Raw genomic sequence first — 12,468 nt, 5'->3', positions numbered from 1 at the left:
CGAAAAAAGTATTAGCCAAAATGTTTGTGTTATAAAGTGTCTGCATCATAAAAGAATAATTGAACTGAAGTTATTTTCAGTTGTTTTACCCCTGACCCTGATAAACAAGGGTGAGTAATGGTGATCATTCACTGTATTATATGGAAACAAATATAAAGCACTGATAGGAGCAAATACATTTATTAAGTAGTCATATTCTGTGTGAGCTACAGGCAACACATTTTATATACTGTAAATGTATCTGCTGCATCCAAGGTATCACATATTTACTAACAGGAAACAGAAAATCTAGCTTGCTGGTGTAACACACAATGATAATGACATTAACTTCTCAGTAAAGGTGTGTTCAGTAACATGCTGCTCCACTCAGTGAGTAATTACCAGCTCACAGCACAACACAGAACTTGGTCTGGGTGTGTTTGCGTCGACAGTTGGTTTCCTCAGCAGCATTAATCAAGTGCTTTTCCCTGTCCGCTTCATCCCCATATTTCACTCCAAATTCATCAGTGTCTTTTAACTGATCGAGCTCTCCGTCCTCCGATTGATCGTCGGTGTGCAGGCTCCCGTAGCTTTCTGAGTCCCGGGGCGTGATGGCTGTGCAGGTCTCAGGTTCAGACACATGTGTGGATAGTGGCGGCTCACTCAGGTTGTCTCCATATTCCATAGGGATCAAGCAAAGATCTTCCCAACACCGCCGATGAGACACTGTGACAGAGGGAAAAGACGGAACGATATTAATGGAGAGTCCTTGTTCCCTAGTTTAAAGGATGCGTGTAAATTGGAGGACATAAATTTGGAATTAATAGATAGAAGATTGCAAACAGACCTGGTCTGTGGAGATCAGGCTGGCTCATCTGGCTCTCCCGCCGTCCATCCCCGTCCTCTGGGTCTGAGAGACCCATAATCTGCTGCTCGCTGACCCCCAGGTTTCTTTCAAGAAAGTAAGTGACCATCTTGCCCTTCCCCTTCACCTCGATCTCTCCCCGCTTCTGGATAACAAAGCTTTTTTTCTTCAAAGCCCTAAGAAACACAGATAGAAGTCAAAATAAATCCAGAAGGAGATATCATAGAGGTCACAATGCATTGGTTTTCATGCTTGAACGCAGGTGTCCTCACTGGTAGACAGTCGGGCTCAAATGGATCATGTTGGGGAGGCCGTGACTCTCCATGCGAGAGGCGGTGTTGACAGTGTCGCCGAACAGACAGTAGCGAGGCATCTTCTGCCCGACTACACCTGCCAGCACAGGGCCGCTGTGGAGACCCACACGGATCTAAAACAAACACATGCAAGAACAACACCAAAAAACTATTATGCAAGATGTTCAATGCAACACATATTTTTTTGGAAATGGAGCACAAACGTTCTTGCACCTGAATGGGTCCTGCTGTCACAGGGTTGATAACCTCCCTGGCGGCCAAAATCATACCCAGAGCAAAGTTGGCCACCCTCTCAGCATGGCTGGACACCGGGATGGGAACCCCACCCACCACCATATAGGCGTCACCTATGGTTTCAACCTGGGGAAATAAAAGTTCTAAAAATCAAGACCGGAAGCCCTAAATTATTCCTGTGTATATGTGCATTTAAAGAACAAATTTGTTGTGTGTACTTTGTAAACATTGTGCACGGTTGTGAGTCGATCAAATCGGAGGTACATGGAGTTAAGCATCAGGACGATCTGGATCGGTTCACACATGGAGCAGATATTAGTGAAGGTCACCACATCACTGAACAGTATGGTGCATTCTTTAAATTCACCTACAGGATGCGAAAAAACACAGCAATCGCATTAGACACAGCTTTAGACACAAAACAGTAGATTGCTTAAAGGGATAGTTCAACATTTTGGCAAATTGGCCCATTGCCATAATCCCTATAGTTTTAGCAGTAGGTTCGTTACCTTTACTTGTCGGTGCAAACTGTTTTTAGAACGGCCGAGATGAGCCGCGAGCTGCTCAGAGCTACGCTACAGAGGCTAATGGGATTTCTTGGTTTCTCTGTATCGTAACGTTCCATTATTATTACAATTAAAGGTAACGAAGCTATAGGGATTATGGCAATAGGTCAATTTGCCAAAATGTTTAATTATCCCTTTTATATTTTTGCACATTTGCATCTCATTAACCTGCTTCCACTGTCTTGCCCTCTTTCAGCTGGTTGGCCACATGCTTGGGCAGCATGGCGTACAGCAGGTTCTCCGTCTTCCTCCGCTCCTCCTCCAGGTGCTGGGACAGGAGGCGGAGCTCCTCTTTCTTCCTCTCCAGCTGATTGGACAGCTCGATTTCCGCCAGCCGCTGCTGGTTGAGCAGGATGAGGTCGCGGGTGACGTCGTGCGGCGCGATGTCAGATATGTGCATGTCTCTCTCCTCCAACTCCTGAAGGCTTCTCAGCAGAGGAGAGGCTTGATAGAGCATACACTCCAGAGAGGGCATCCAGATCATCTGACCTGGAGACGAAATGACGAAAAGCCTGATTTGCAAGTTGCTGTATACAAAGATAAAGCCAATACAAAATAGATTTAATACTGTTTTTATTATTTACCTCTGAGTTGCAGCATAGGTCTGTCGTTCCATGCTTCAGGCATCATTTCCCTGCGTGTCTGCAGGACGAAGTGGCTGTTGATGAACTTCCTGATGCTGGAGATGGTGAAGGTGACCTCAGGATGCACAATGCTGAAGTACTGGTCCAGATGGATGCTCATGGTCTGGAGCCCAGGGACGATCCTCTGGAGCTTCACCCCCGCCTGGTGCACCACCAGCTGCCTCAGACACCACCAGGATCACTCCATTTCATTATATATAATCCAATGCATGTTAAAAATTACAGCACATACCTGAATTTATCATTTTTTACCTGCTCATCGAAGACTATATGGAAAGGAAAAGCATGGCAGAAGGTCTTCAGGTCAATTTTAAGGCTCATTGGATACACTGGTTCAAAGCCTCTCAATAGTTTGCCTGTACAGTTAGAACAGAAAAGTGAGGCAAAGATTTGAAAATATATGCAATTGAGGTAACACATACAGGATACAAAGCATTCCATCTTATTTATACTGTGTGTATATACCTTTCCCAAGGCGAACCAGCCCCCTAATTGTCTCCCAGTGACTCCTGTGCATGGAAAGACTGATACTGGATCTCTTCTGATGATGAGGCTGAGGAGATGAAGAAGGAATTCAACTATGATCAGTCATTTAATGTTTTTTGTTCTGGTTTATTTTGTCCACTCTTGGATTCTACGCAGCTTCAGACCTTGTTGTAACACAGATCATTAATTTAACCTCTTTAATCCAGATCATGGCATTAGGTTGGCTAGCCAGAGGCTGCAGGGATTGAGTCCTTGGAAAATCTCCGGCCTTACTGCTGCCCGCACTGGGCCGAGCAGCAACAGCTGGCCACTGTGTCACCAGGAAAACCACATGCTCCTTCTTCCCAGTTCTCTCCAGCTCCTCCAGCTGGTTGACAATTTCCATTGTTATGTCGCTGTTGAAAAAATCTTTCGCAACAGCTCCAATAATTCCTGTAAAAAAAGAGAGTGCAGTCACTTGTTCTGTGCAAACACAGTGATGATGAATCTGTGAGAATAACAACAAAAGGACACAGATGTGATTTTGATGATGTGATTTTAATTTACCAGGAACAATGTGGCACAGTCCTCTGCGGTCTGAATAGTAGTGGAGAAGCATGGTGCCGTCAGGGTTCCTCTCCACCCTGAATGATGGTGCGTTCATCTCCTGCAAGAGCAGAAAAGAATCAAACAGTGTCCACACAACACACACAACAGCATCAAATCAATGTTTTTTTCCCCCCTCATAGCCAAACACCACACATTAAATGAGATGGTGCAGGCACATCAAAAGGCCTGCGAGCTGAGGCACCTTGTAGGAGAGGGCGAGGTAGCTGTGAAGTGCATCCAGATTCTGAGTGAACTCAAACAAATTTCCTCCCAAAGTCCGCAGCATGTGATCATAGCCGGAGCGTTTGCAAAACTCAAAGAAATATTCTCCAAACTGCCTCAAGACGACCTCTGGCTTTGCTCCTGTGGGAGAGAGACAAAACATAAGCAGGATTGTGTGTGCCAGCAGATTTTTCTTTTTTTTTTTTTATTTAGGATTAAAACTGGTGGGAGACTAGATTTTAAAACAAGACTTTTGTTGTTAACAGTTTACCTAAAAGCTTGCAGGCATCAGCCACTAACTGCATGGTGATCTCGTCTTTATAGACCTCATATGTCAGGAAGGTGTCCTGGACTCCAGCTTCTTCCCTGTGCATGATGATGATGATGATGATGAAAATAATAATTTAGGGGAGAATTTGAGCAGAAATGTGTCAATAAAATATTTTTTTTTCGTTTACCTGAGCTTGATCCACGTCTCCTCGCCAAACTTCTCAACTACCAGCGATTTCAAACAGGTGTTAATGAATCCATACTGTCGAGAGCACAGGGAGGGGGGGCTGGTATAAATCCTGGTCAAACAGGTCATGCAGTTTGCAAATGCAACGGAAACAAAACTCCTACCATATCTCAAGTCAAGTTCCAGGGGCAGTGGTCCACCAGCCTCGTCTTTCCTCTGGGTAAATAAATCCTCGTCACATCGCTGTATCCGCGCAGGAGACGGTGAACCTGCCGTCCTGTCCAGCCCCGCGCTGCAGCCTCCTCCCGGCGGGAGACGGTCTCTTTCTCTCGAGGATGCGATGATCTGTCCGGAGACTTCACTATCAGGCTAATAATATATTATTGAAGTATCATAAACCGTTTCGATATCAGTGTTGGATGATGAATATTGCTTCACTATGTGGTTTGTATCCAACTTTATTTTTCTTTTCTTTTTCTTTTTTTTTTAGAAAAAGTGATTATAAAACCTACAGGCTGGTATTTCTTTTTTTGATCTCTGGAGATCAAAGACTCTGTGGGTGATTAGATTAAAATTAGATTGAAATGAGCACATAGAGTCAGTTTGAAAGGGGAAAAAAAACTAAACTTATGCTTTAGATTTAAAAATATTTAATTAACCCATTAATATTGTTTTATTCCTTGTAAATATCAAATAACAGTCAATATACAATTTCAATATTCTGGGAAAATATGTATGAATAAAATCACATTAGTGGAATACTTGCTGCTATTCAGTTCATATAATCCGTAAAGATAGGCAATAAAAACTCATTTCAGGACCAAAATTGTAACATTTAAGGTGTTTAATGTATGTATTGATTCATTCCCCACGCAATTTAATGCAAAGAGCAACATGAAAGAAAGCATTCCACCTTGAAGGTTGCTGGTATCTGCCTGTAGCTGTAGAGCTGAGACATGTTCATTGGTTTTATATTAATCTATCTGAGGTCCCTCTGTAAACATTAAACTCCTAATTAATATTAATTCGTTGAATATGTCAAACCCACTTTACCAGGTAATAAATAATAAAAGTAACAGGAATCAGCTTTATCAGAGAAGTCCTTAATTGTCCTTTGATCTTGCTCCATTATGAGTTTGTGTAAATACTATACTGTACACTAAATCACAGATTAGTTTTTTTAAGGCCTTTGTGATTTTATTGAGGTCTGATGTTTACTGACGTCATGACGACAACATCAAAGGTAGAGATGACAAATCTGTCAAAGTGGAGAGGCCGAGCAGGAGCTTCTCAAATGCAACACAGCAGGGTAGAGAGGATCACTGGAACATCTTCAAAAAAATAAAAGCGAGTAGTGGGCCATGGCTGTTTGCCAGTGCATAATCTTTGCCACTGAAACAACTAAGCCAAGAAAAAAACAATCTAAGACTGTTGTCATATGCAAACACAAACATAAAAAAAAATCAAAAGTGCATTTTCACTCTGCTATAAGTCATGATAGTCAAATAATAGCAAAATCCTTCCATATACATTAGCAGAAATAATTACAAATATTAAAACACTCAACGCATGTGCATACACATATCAAAGGGATAGGTGTATATCAACCGTTTTAACCAATTACAGAACAGTGTACATTTAGGACCTTAAACACATCACCAGGCTGGTCCAGTTGCAGAAATATTTGAATTTAAAACTAGTAATAAAACATTAAAATGTATTTTCCAGCACTCATTGGCTGTGCCATACATATAACTAAAATGTGGTAATGAACTTTGATGCCCTCTGGTGCTAAAGCACAGTGTAGTGTCTTTATTATATTGAAGAATGAATGAACATGAAGAATGGTTCATGTATCATTTAAAGCGCCCTCATCCTTTAAAATGAGAAATTTAACACCAAGATGACCAATTCACTAATGCACTTTGGTTGGACGAATAAAGATAGTACAGGACACAGTGTTTTTAGAAGTGTTACAATGTTTCCGATTAATAAAATATATATATATCTCTCATACGAAATAGTAGGTCAAATGTTCATAAACAACCTTGTCCATCATGTCCATGTAGTGGTTTTCAGTCAGTGGTTGTGCTAATGTTGAAATACTGTTTAAAGGTAGAAAGCAGAGATACCATCAGGTCCATAACGAGCTCTGCAGAGCTTTCATGTCCCTCAGCAGCCTCAGATTCTTCTTGCTTCTCTCTCCCGGTCTAAATTTGACAGTGCCAGCAGGGCGACCTCTTGTGGACACTGTGGTAGTTGCTCTTACCTGATTCTTGCTGTTCGGCCTAGCACCGACTTCCTTTTTTAACTTCTTTATCTTCAAAAGGACAGGAAAATCACAGAGAGGAATTAAGACAAAAACAAAATCTTACACTTTGGTTGTGTATGATGAGCTGAGATGCTGTTGTGTGAAAACCCACCTGTATTTTGTGTTTGTAAAGTTTACTGATCTGCTCTCCTTTTCTCTCCATTTTCAGCAGTAGCCTCTCCTGCTCCATCTGAAGTTCTCTTCTCTCCTGATCAGAGACACTGTCCTGCGCCTGCCTCATCAACTCGTCCTGCTCCCTGCAGCACATAAACTGTGTAAAACGGGATGTTTTTCATAAGCATTTTGCTCTTAATGAAGCTATACACTCACAAGCTCATGAGCCTCAGCTCCTCCTGTAACGCCTGCAGCAGCTCTGACAGTTCCTCTTCACTGGTGGAGGAGGAAGATGAGGAGCTGTCTGAACACCTGTGGCTGGCGGCATCATAACCGTTTGTGTTGCCGGAGAGGACGCGGCTGTTGCAGAGGTGAGGCTGGTGTCGCTTCAGGAGAGACAAAACTGACTGGACGTTGGCTCTGACTGAGTGGCTGCAGCCCACAGACTGAGATGTTTAGACAGGAGAGACAGACAGTGTAAGGAAAGTGCGGTGCCGGAAACTCAAAACCTTTTATTTCTAATGGCTAAACCACAAATGCATAATGTCCATATACTACCGTTCCAGCCACAAAGGGCACGTCTCTGAGGCTCAGTCTGTAATGTGGCTCTGTGCAGGACGACTGCCGTGGTGAAGATTTCTGGGAGGAGAAAATCAGCACAGAAAGAAAAGCAGAGAAAATCAAATATTTATCAGGATGTACAGTACCTACTGCTTGACAAAATAAGACACTGTAGAGAAACACTCCGATGTAGCTGTCTTGTCACATTTGTTCGGGGAGAAAAAAAGCAACATTCTCAATCCTGTAAAAAAAACAGAAAAGACTTGTGAAGCTGTGGAGGTCTTTACCTGTGAGTTGGACTTCTTCTCTTTGGACTGTCTGCTGGACAGACATGGTGACACTGACTTCAGCAGGATCCTATTGGCCTCCAAACCTGTCTGCAGCTGTGGAAAAAGGAACAGTAAAACACAACATACAAAAAGGGATACCTAAGTGCAAACTACAACCTGCCAATTGAGACTACATGGAAGAAAATTGTAGCTAAAGATGAAATATAAATGAATGTCTCATCACCTGGTTGGCCTTATCCTGGATGAGCTTCCTCTGGTGCTCCTCCTCCTGCAGTTTCATCTCCAGCTCATGAATCTTTATCTGACATATTCGGACACACAGCGTCATCATCATCACTGTATAATCACTAAGAGGAATAATTAAAAAACTTTTTTTCTACTTGTCCCCTACAAACTGTTTAAAACATGGATGGAAGTGTAAAGGTCCAATAAAGGAAATCACGTTGTGTAAATGGAATATAATATATTTAGTTTTCATATCTCTTTAGTCAACTTGGGACCCTTCAGATTCATTTTGGGAAACATAAAGGTGTCACAAGCCCCTGGTTGGGAACCACTCCCCAATTTTTTTTTTGCCAAAATCATTTCTGTTTTCACTGATATTTATATAAAGATATTACGCATCCATGTCCTGTATCATTCAGTCATTCAGCATACCGGTAGATATTATTCAAATACAATTTTGCGTGTCACAACCATAGCTATGGAAGTTGAAAATATATCTATACGATCATGATCATTTTCCTATTGACATTTCATTCTGTCCTTGTATATGTACCTCAGCATTGTTCTGTGTGCGCGTGAGCCTGAGATACTCCTGCTCCAGTCGCTCCAGCTTTTCCAGGTGAGCTTGATCAGACACCGTGTCCGACTGTCGATCGGCTAACTTGGCTGTATCCATGGAAACCTGACAATGCCGGGAACAAATAATCAAAATCTCAACATTTACTCACTCAAGCATGGCGGCCTTTTCTTTAAAATATATCACAGCCTCCACAAAGACACTCCGAGCTAACCTGCTGTTTGACCAGGATGCTCCTGTCCGCCTTGGCGTGGCGCAACATCCGTCTCATTTGATCCAGCTGTCGCTCCAGCTTCACACAGCGAGACTCTGCAGCAGCAAGGTGGGTGATCAAAACTATGAAAAGACATAAGACAATGAGGGAGAGAAGAAAAAATAACAAGATGCAAGGAAATTAAGGAAAGTTAAAGCAGAAGTAAGCGATCCGGTCGTTTTGGCTAACTTCCTGTCAGCCGATGGAGTTAGCAGTCCCCGCCCTCGTCCCTACATCACCACATTCACGCGCATCCCTTGGCTGCACACACAGAGAGGACCGCCCCTTTATGCCGTTCTCTCTCCTCATTGGATAAAGGTTGTAGGATACAAGGAAAGTTTTCTCCTCGGCTTACAGCAGAGCAGAGTGACTGACAGACCCGTGTTTCGGACCAAACACTCTATAGAAGCAAGGCCGTAGCTACCATTGAGGACACCGAGGTCATGACCTCGGTATTTTTTTCGGCCTAATGAATGAAAAAAAAAAAAAAAAAAAAAGTGCTAAGTATTAGGGAGGACAGATGGAAGGTGACTGAGTGACTCCTCTCTTGTCCAAACAACAATTCTGGTAGGCCTATAATGCTCTTGTTTATTGACGCCCTCACGTACGCTGGTGTTTGTTTACTGGTCGCGGGGAAAAAGGTGATTCATTCGGAAAAAGCGAGTGATACAGCAAATCGCGGAGCCTGCGTGCATGGAGGAGAAGGCTACTGAGTGAGTTGGCTCTGTCTAGATAAACTGCTCTTTCCAACCAGTTGTTACACTGTAAAAGTTTCGTACATACGTGCACTTGAACCGCTGTATTATTTCGGGACGGGACCTCATGTATGCGGAGAAAACAGCTGTTTAATAGGGTCAATTCAGCGCCGTTTACTGTCTGTGTCCTGCACTATGCACTAGTTGAGCTAAGTGGGGGAGAGAGACCTCTTTCCTGCAGATACTGTACTGAGGGGGCATCTGCACTGTCCATTCTTCCATCAACTTTATGTGAAAAGCACAGTGACATGATACATTTTATGTTTACAGACAGGGGCGTCACTAAGTTTTAAGGACAGGGGGGGCTTAGCCCCCAGGAGATGCACAAGATGTGAGCATATGTGGTGCACAAGCACAAATATTTCACAAACAAAGACTGTGAAATTGTTTCTAAAAAATTTTGGACAGATTTAACAAAGAGCATACGGTGTAAAGTTTAGGCGACCATTAATTTTATTTCAGTCTTTTTCATTTATTTATTTAAAGAAAGCTAAGACCGGTGAGATTACTACAGACATGTCTGGAGTAGGCTACAGCAGAAAATGTAAATTTTTCATCTCTGCCTAGTAAGAATACTAACAAAAATCACATTAGAGTAAAATCTACCTTTGAATCATGGGATATCAGGCAAATGAATAAGTAATGTGTAGGCTAACTGTGTAAAAGTAGATGCTAAAAAAATGAACCTGAGCAATTTTGCAGCTGTTTTATTATCAGAGATACGTATGTCCAGGTGGAATTTGACCTTTGGAAAACTAATTAGGCTATATTTCACTAATAGCCTGTGTCATAATATTCACTCCATCCAAATACAACTGTTTTTGGCTCATTTTGATTTCACCTAGATCTCTTCATATTTTCCCATTCAAAGAAGACCATACAACCGAAATGAAGTTTGACACCAATATTTTACTAATAAAAAATATGCATAGAAATGTGAAATACTACATAGCTAAACAACGTGAATAACCAATTATAACACAAACCAAAATTTGCTGCAACAAGGAGCAGTCAGATGTATGTTTGTGGTAACTATAAGGAAACGCAAACAAACTTCCTGGGCCTGTTTCAAAGTGAGGAACACAGCTGACGCTCCAGAAGGAAGTCACCCCAAAAATAGTAGGCTATAGCTATGGTAAAAAAAGAGTGCACACTTCACCCTAGAAACCTGTTCATCTTTATGTTAACAACCAGGACCTTCACATTGCATTTCAGACTTTTTTTTTTCGAGCTGGAATTAAACTTTATAATATAATATTTTTGCTACTCTGTGGCTGCTACGAATGTGAGGAGCTAGTCTACTGTTTGTAATAGGTGGTGTGTTCTCATCAGAATTCAGTGAAGTTGGGTCTTCTCTGGATGATCACTAGTGATGATAATATCATAAAAAATGGCATTAATCTAATATGATGTGTGTAGTTTTTATCTGTCAAAGTGCACCAGATTGAAGCCTTTTAATATAAAATTGCCCCAAATTTCTGACGCCACCCCCCCGCGCACCACGACTATGACCTCGGTATTTCAAAAATCCTGGCTACGGCCCTGTATAGAAGTGATTGCCGTCGGAAGATATAACTATTTAAGACTTATATCAACACAAATATTCCGCTTACTTCTGCTTTAATGAGGGGGTCATTATTATCAGTATCTCTTAACCATTAACTCACCTTGGTTACAGTTGGATGACTCACTCGTCTCTCTGACTGTGTCTGCTTGTCTCTGTGTGACTCTCTCACTCTGTAGATGTGTGTGTGATGCATCTTTGCCTGTCGTTCCCAGACCAAGCTCTGGACGTCCTCTCTCCAACTCCAACTTCCTGATCTTCTCCTGAAGGTTCCTCAGGGCAGATAAGATCGCTGCACATGCACAAACACACACATACATACACATTAATTGTGTGCGAGAGATTGGATGCAAGAATGCAACGCATATGATGAGCTCAGGTCATGGTTAGAGACAGTGTAATCAGATATGTTTTCATAGATGTCACTGAAGCTAAGACATTCAGGTAGTGCAGGATCATGTTACACATGTAACCATGGAGCCCTGGAGCACCACAACGCCTGAATGGAAACATTGTGAAGGGAATAGCCTGCATCCCACACTGGGAGACAGATGCATGAATTAAATGTACCTGCACTGCTGCTCTCTGGGAATGCTTTGCTGGGTGATGATGGACTACATGGCTGATGTGCACGTGCTTGACGTGTGTGATGCACAAGTGTGCTGATGAAGGGACGGTGAGCAGGATACTCCTTATAAGATGGCAAGGACAGGCTGTCGGATACTACTCCAGTGGATGGTGGTGGTGGACAGAGCACCTGCATAGAAAAGCATGCCTAAATGTCAAAAAGCATCCACAGCATATAGTGAATATCAGGCATCTACTGCACATTTTTCAATACCTATAGCATAAGTGCATACCATCTCATGAATGGGCAATACATGAAGCACAAGCATGAAAATGATATAAAAAACGTCAGATTCATGCTCCCTTGCTGATGTATTTTCCCTGCTTTAATAACGTTACAACACATTAACTTATAGGTTTGCAGCATCAGCTGTTTAGTCGGTGTTGTAGCAACTGCTGCTAGGAAGCTTCTTGTGCAGTCCAGCTGACTCTACAACAGACGAAAACAGAGTTTCTTATTTCTTCTAGATTAAATTGTTAATATTTTTGAAGTGTTACCTTCTCCCGCTTAGCATCAGCGGCGGCTGTTGTTGACAGAGTCTCCATTGAGACGCAGACAGTCCAGTCTGTCTCGCCTTTGCTGCACCACCCAGAGAGTAAATTATGCAAAAAAAACAAAAACGTTGATATTAGCTCAAAGTAAAAACAAAAACGAAGCCCGTTTGTGTTACGGTTACCACTGACAGCTCGCTAGCTAAGCCCGTTTCCAGCTGCCACAGCTAACAGAGGTTGTGCAAAGAAAACATCACTTGGGAGAGACACACAACTCGGGGTCTGAGGGGTTTGAACCATACTCACACCGGCCTGGCCCGCTGGACGCTGCGCACGTACACACT

At 42.4% G+C, this 12,468-nt stretch overlaps 2 protein-coding genes across 2 annotated transcripts; both read right to left on the bottom strand.

The window, feature by feature from the left end:
• Window positions 1-385: 385 nt before the first annotated feature.
• On the bottom strand, window positions 386-5,313 carry LOC310996377 (guanylate cyclase soluble subunit beta-2-like; the record flags this gene model as incomplete). Its single annotated transcript, XM_083985753.1, has 15 exons — window positions 386-705; window positions 827-1,020; window positions 1,117-1,271; window positions 1,372-1,518; window positions 1,611-1,759; window positions 2,127-2,447; window positions 2,543-2,759; window positions 2,855-2,958; window positions 3,068-3,155; window positions 3,282-3,520; window positions 3,635-3,734; window positions 3,879-4,039; window positions 4,170-4,264; window positions 4,357-4,430; window positions 5,269-5,313. The coding sequence occupies 15 exons, from the start codon at window positions 5,311-5,313 to the stop codon at window positions 386-388; spliced, it is 2,409 nt and encodes an 802-aa protein (XP_083841879.1).
• cep57 (centrosomal protein 57) lies at window positions 5,298-12,347 on the bottom strand. Its single transcript, XM_083984302.1, has 11 exons — window positions 12,131-12,347; window positions 11,576-11,762; window positions 11,109-11,297; window positions 8,648-8,769; window positions 8,410-8,538; window positions 7,855-7,932; window positions 7,629-7,724; window positions 7,339-7,419; window positions 6,997-7,226; window positions 6,779-6,923; window positions 5,298-6,675 (listed from the first exon to the last, which is right to left on the bottom strand). The coding sequence occupies exons 1-11, from the start codon at window positions 12,176-12,178 to the stop codon at window positions 6,490-6,492; spliced, it is 1,491 nt and encodes a 496-aa protein (XP_083840428.1). The 5' UTR covers window positions 12,179-12,347; the 3' UTR covers window positions 5,298-6,489.
• Window positions 12,348-12,468: the final 121 nt, after the last annotated feature.

Source organism: Trachurus trachurus, assembly GCF_905171665.1.
Source record: "Trachurus trachurus genome assembly, chromosome: 13".
Lineage (NCBI taxonomy): Eukaryota > Metazoa > Chordata > Actinopteri > Carangiformes > Carangidae > Trachurus > Trachurus trachurus.
Note: the sequence above shows the minus strand (reverse complement) of the source record. Positions and strands in the feature narration are given on the sequence as shown.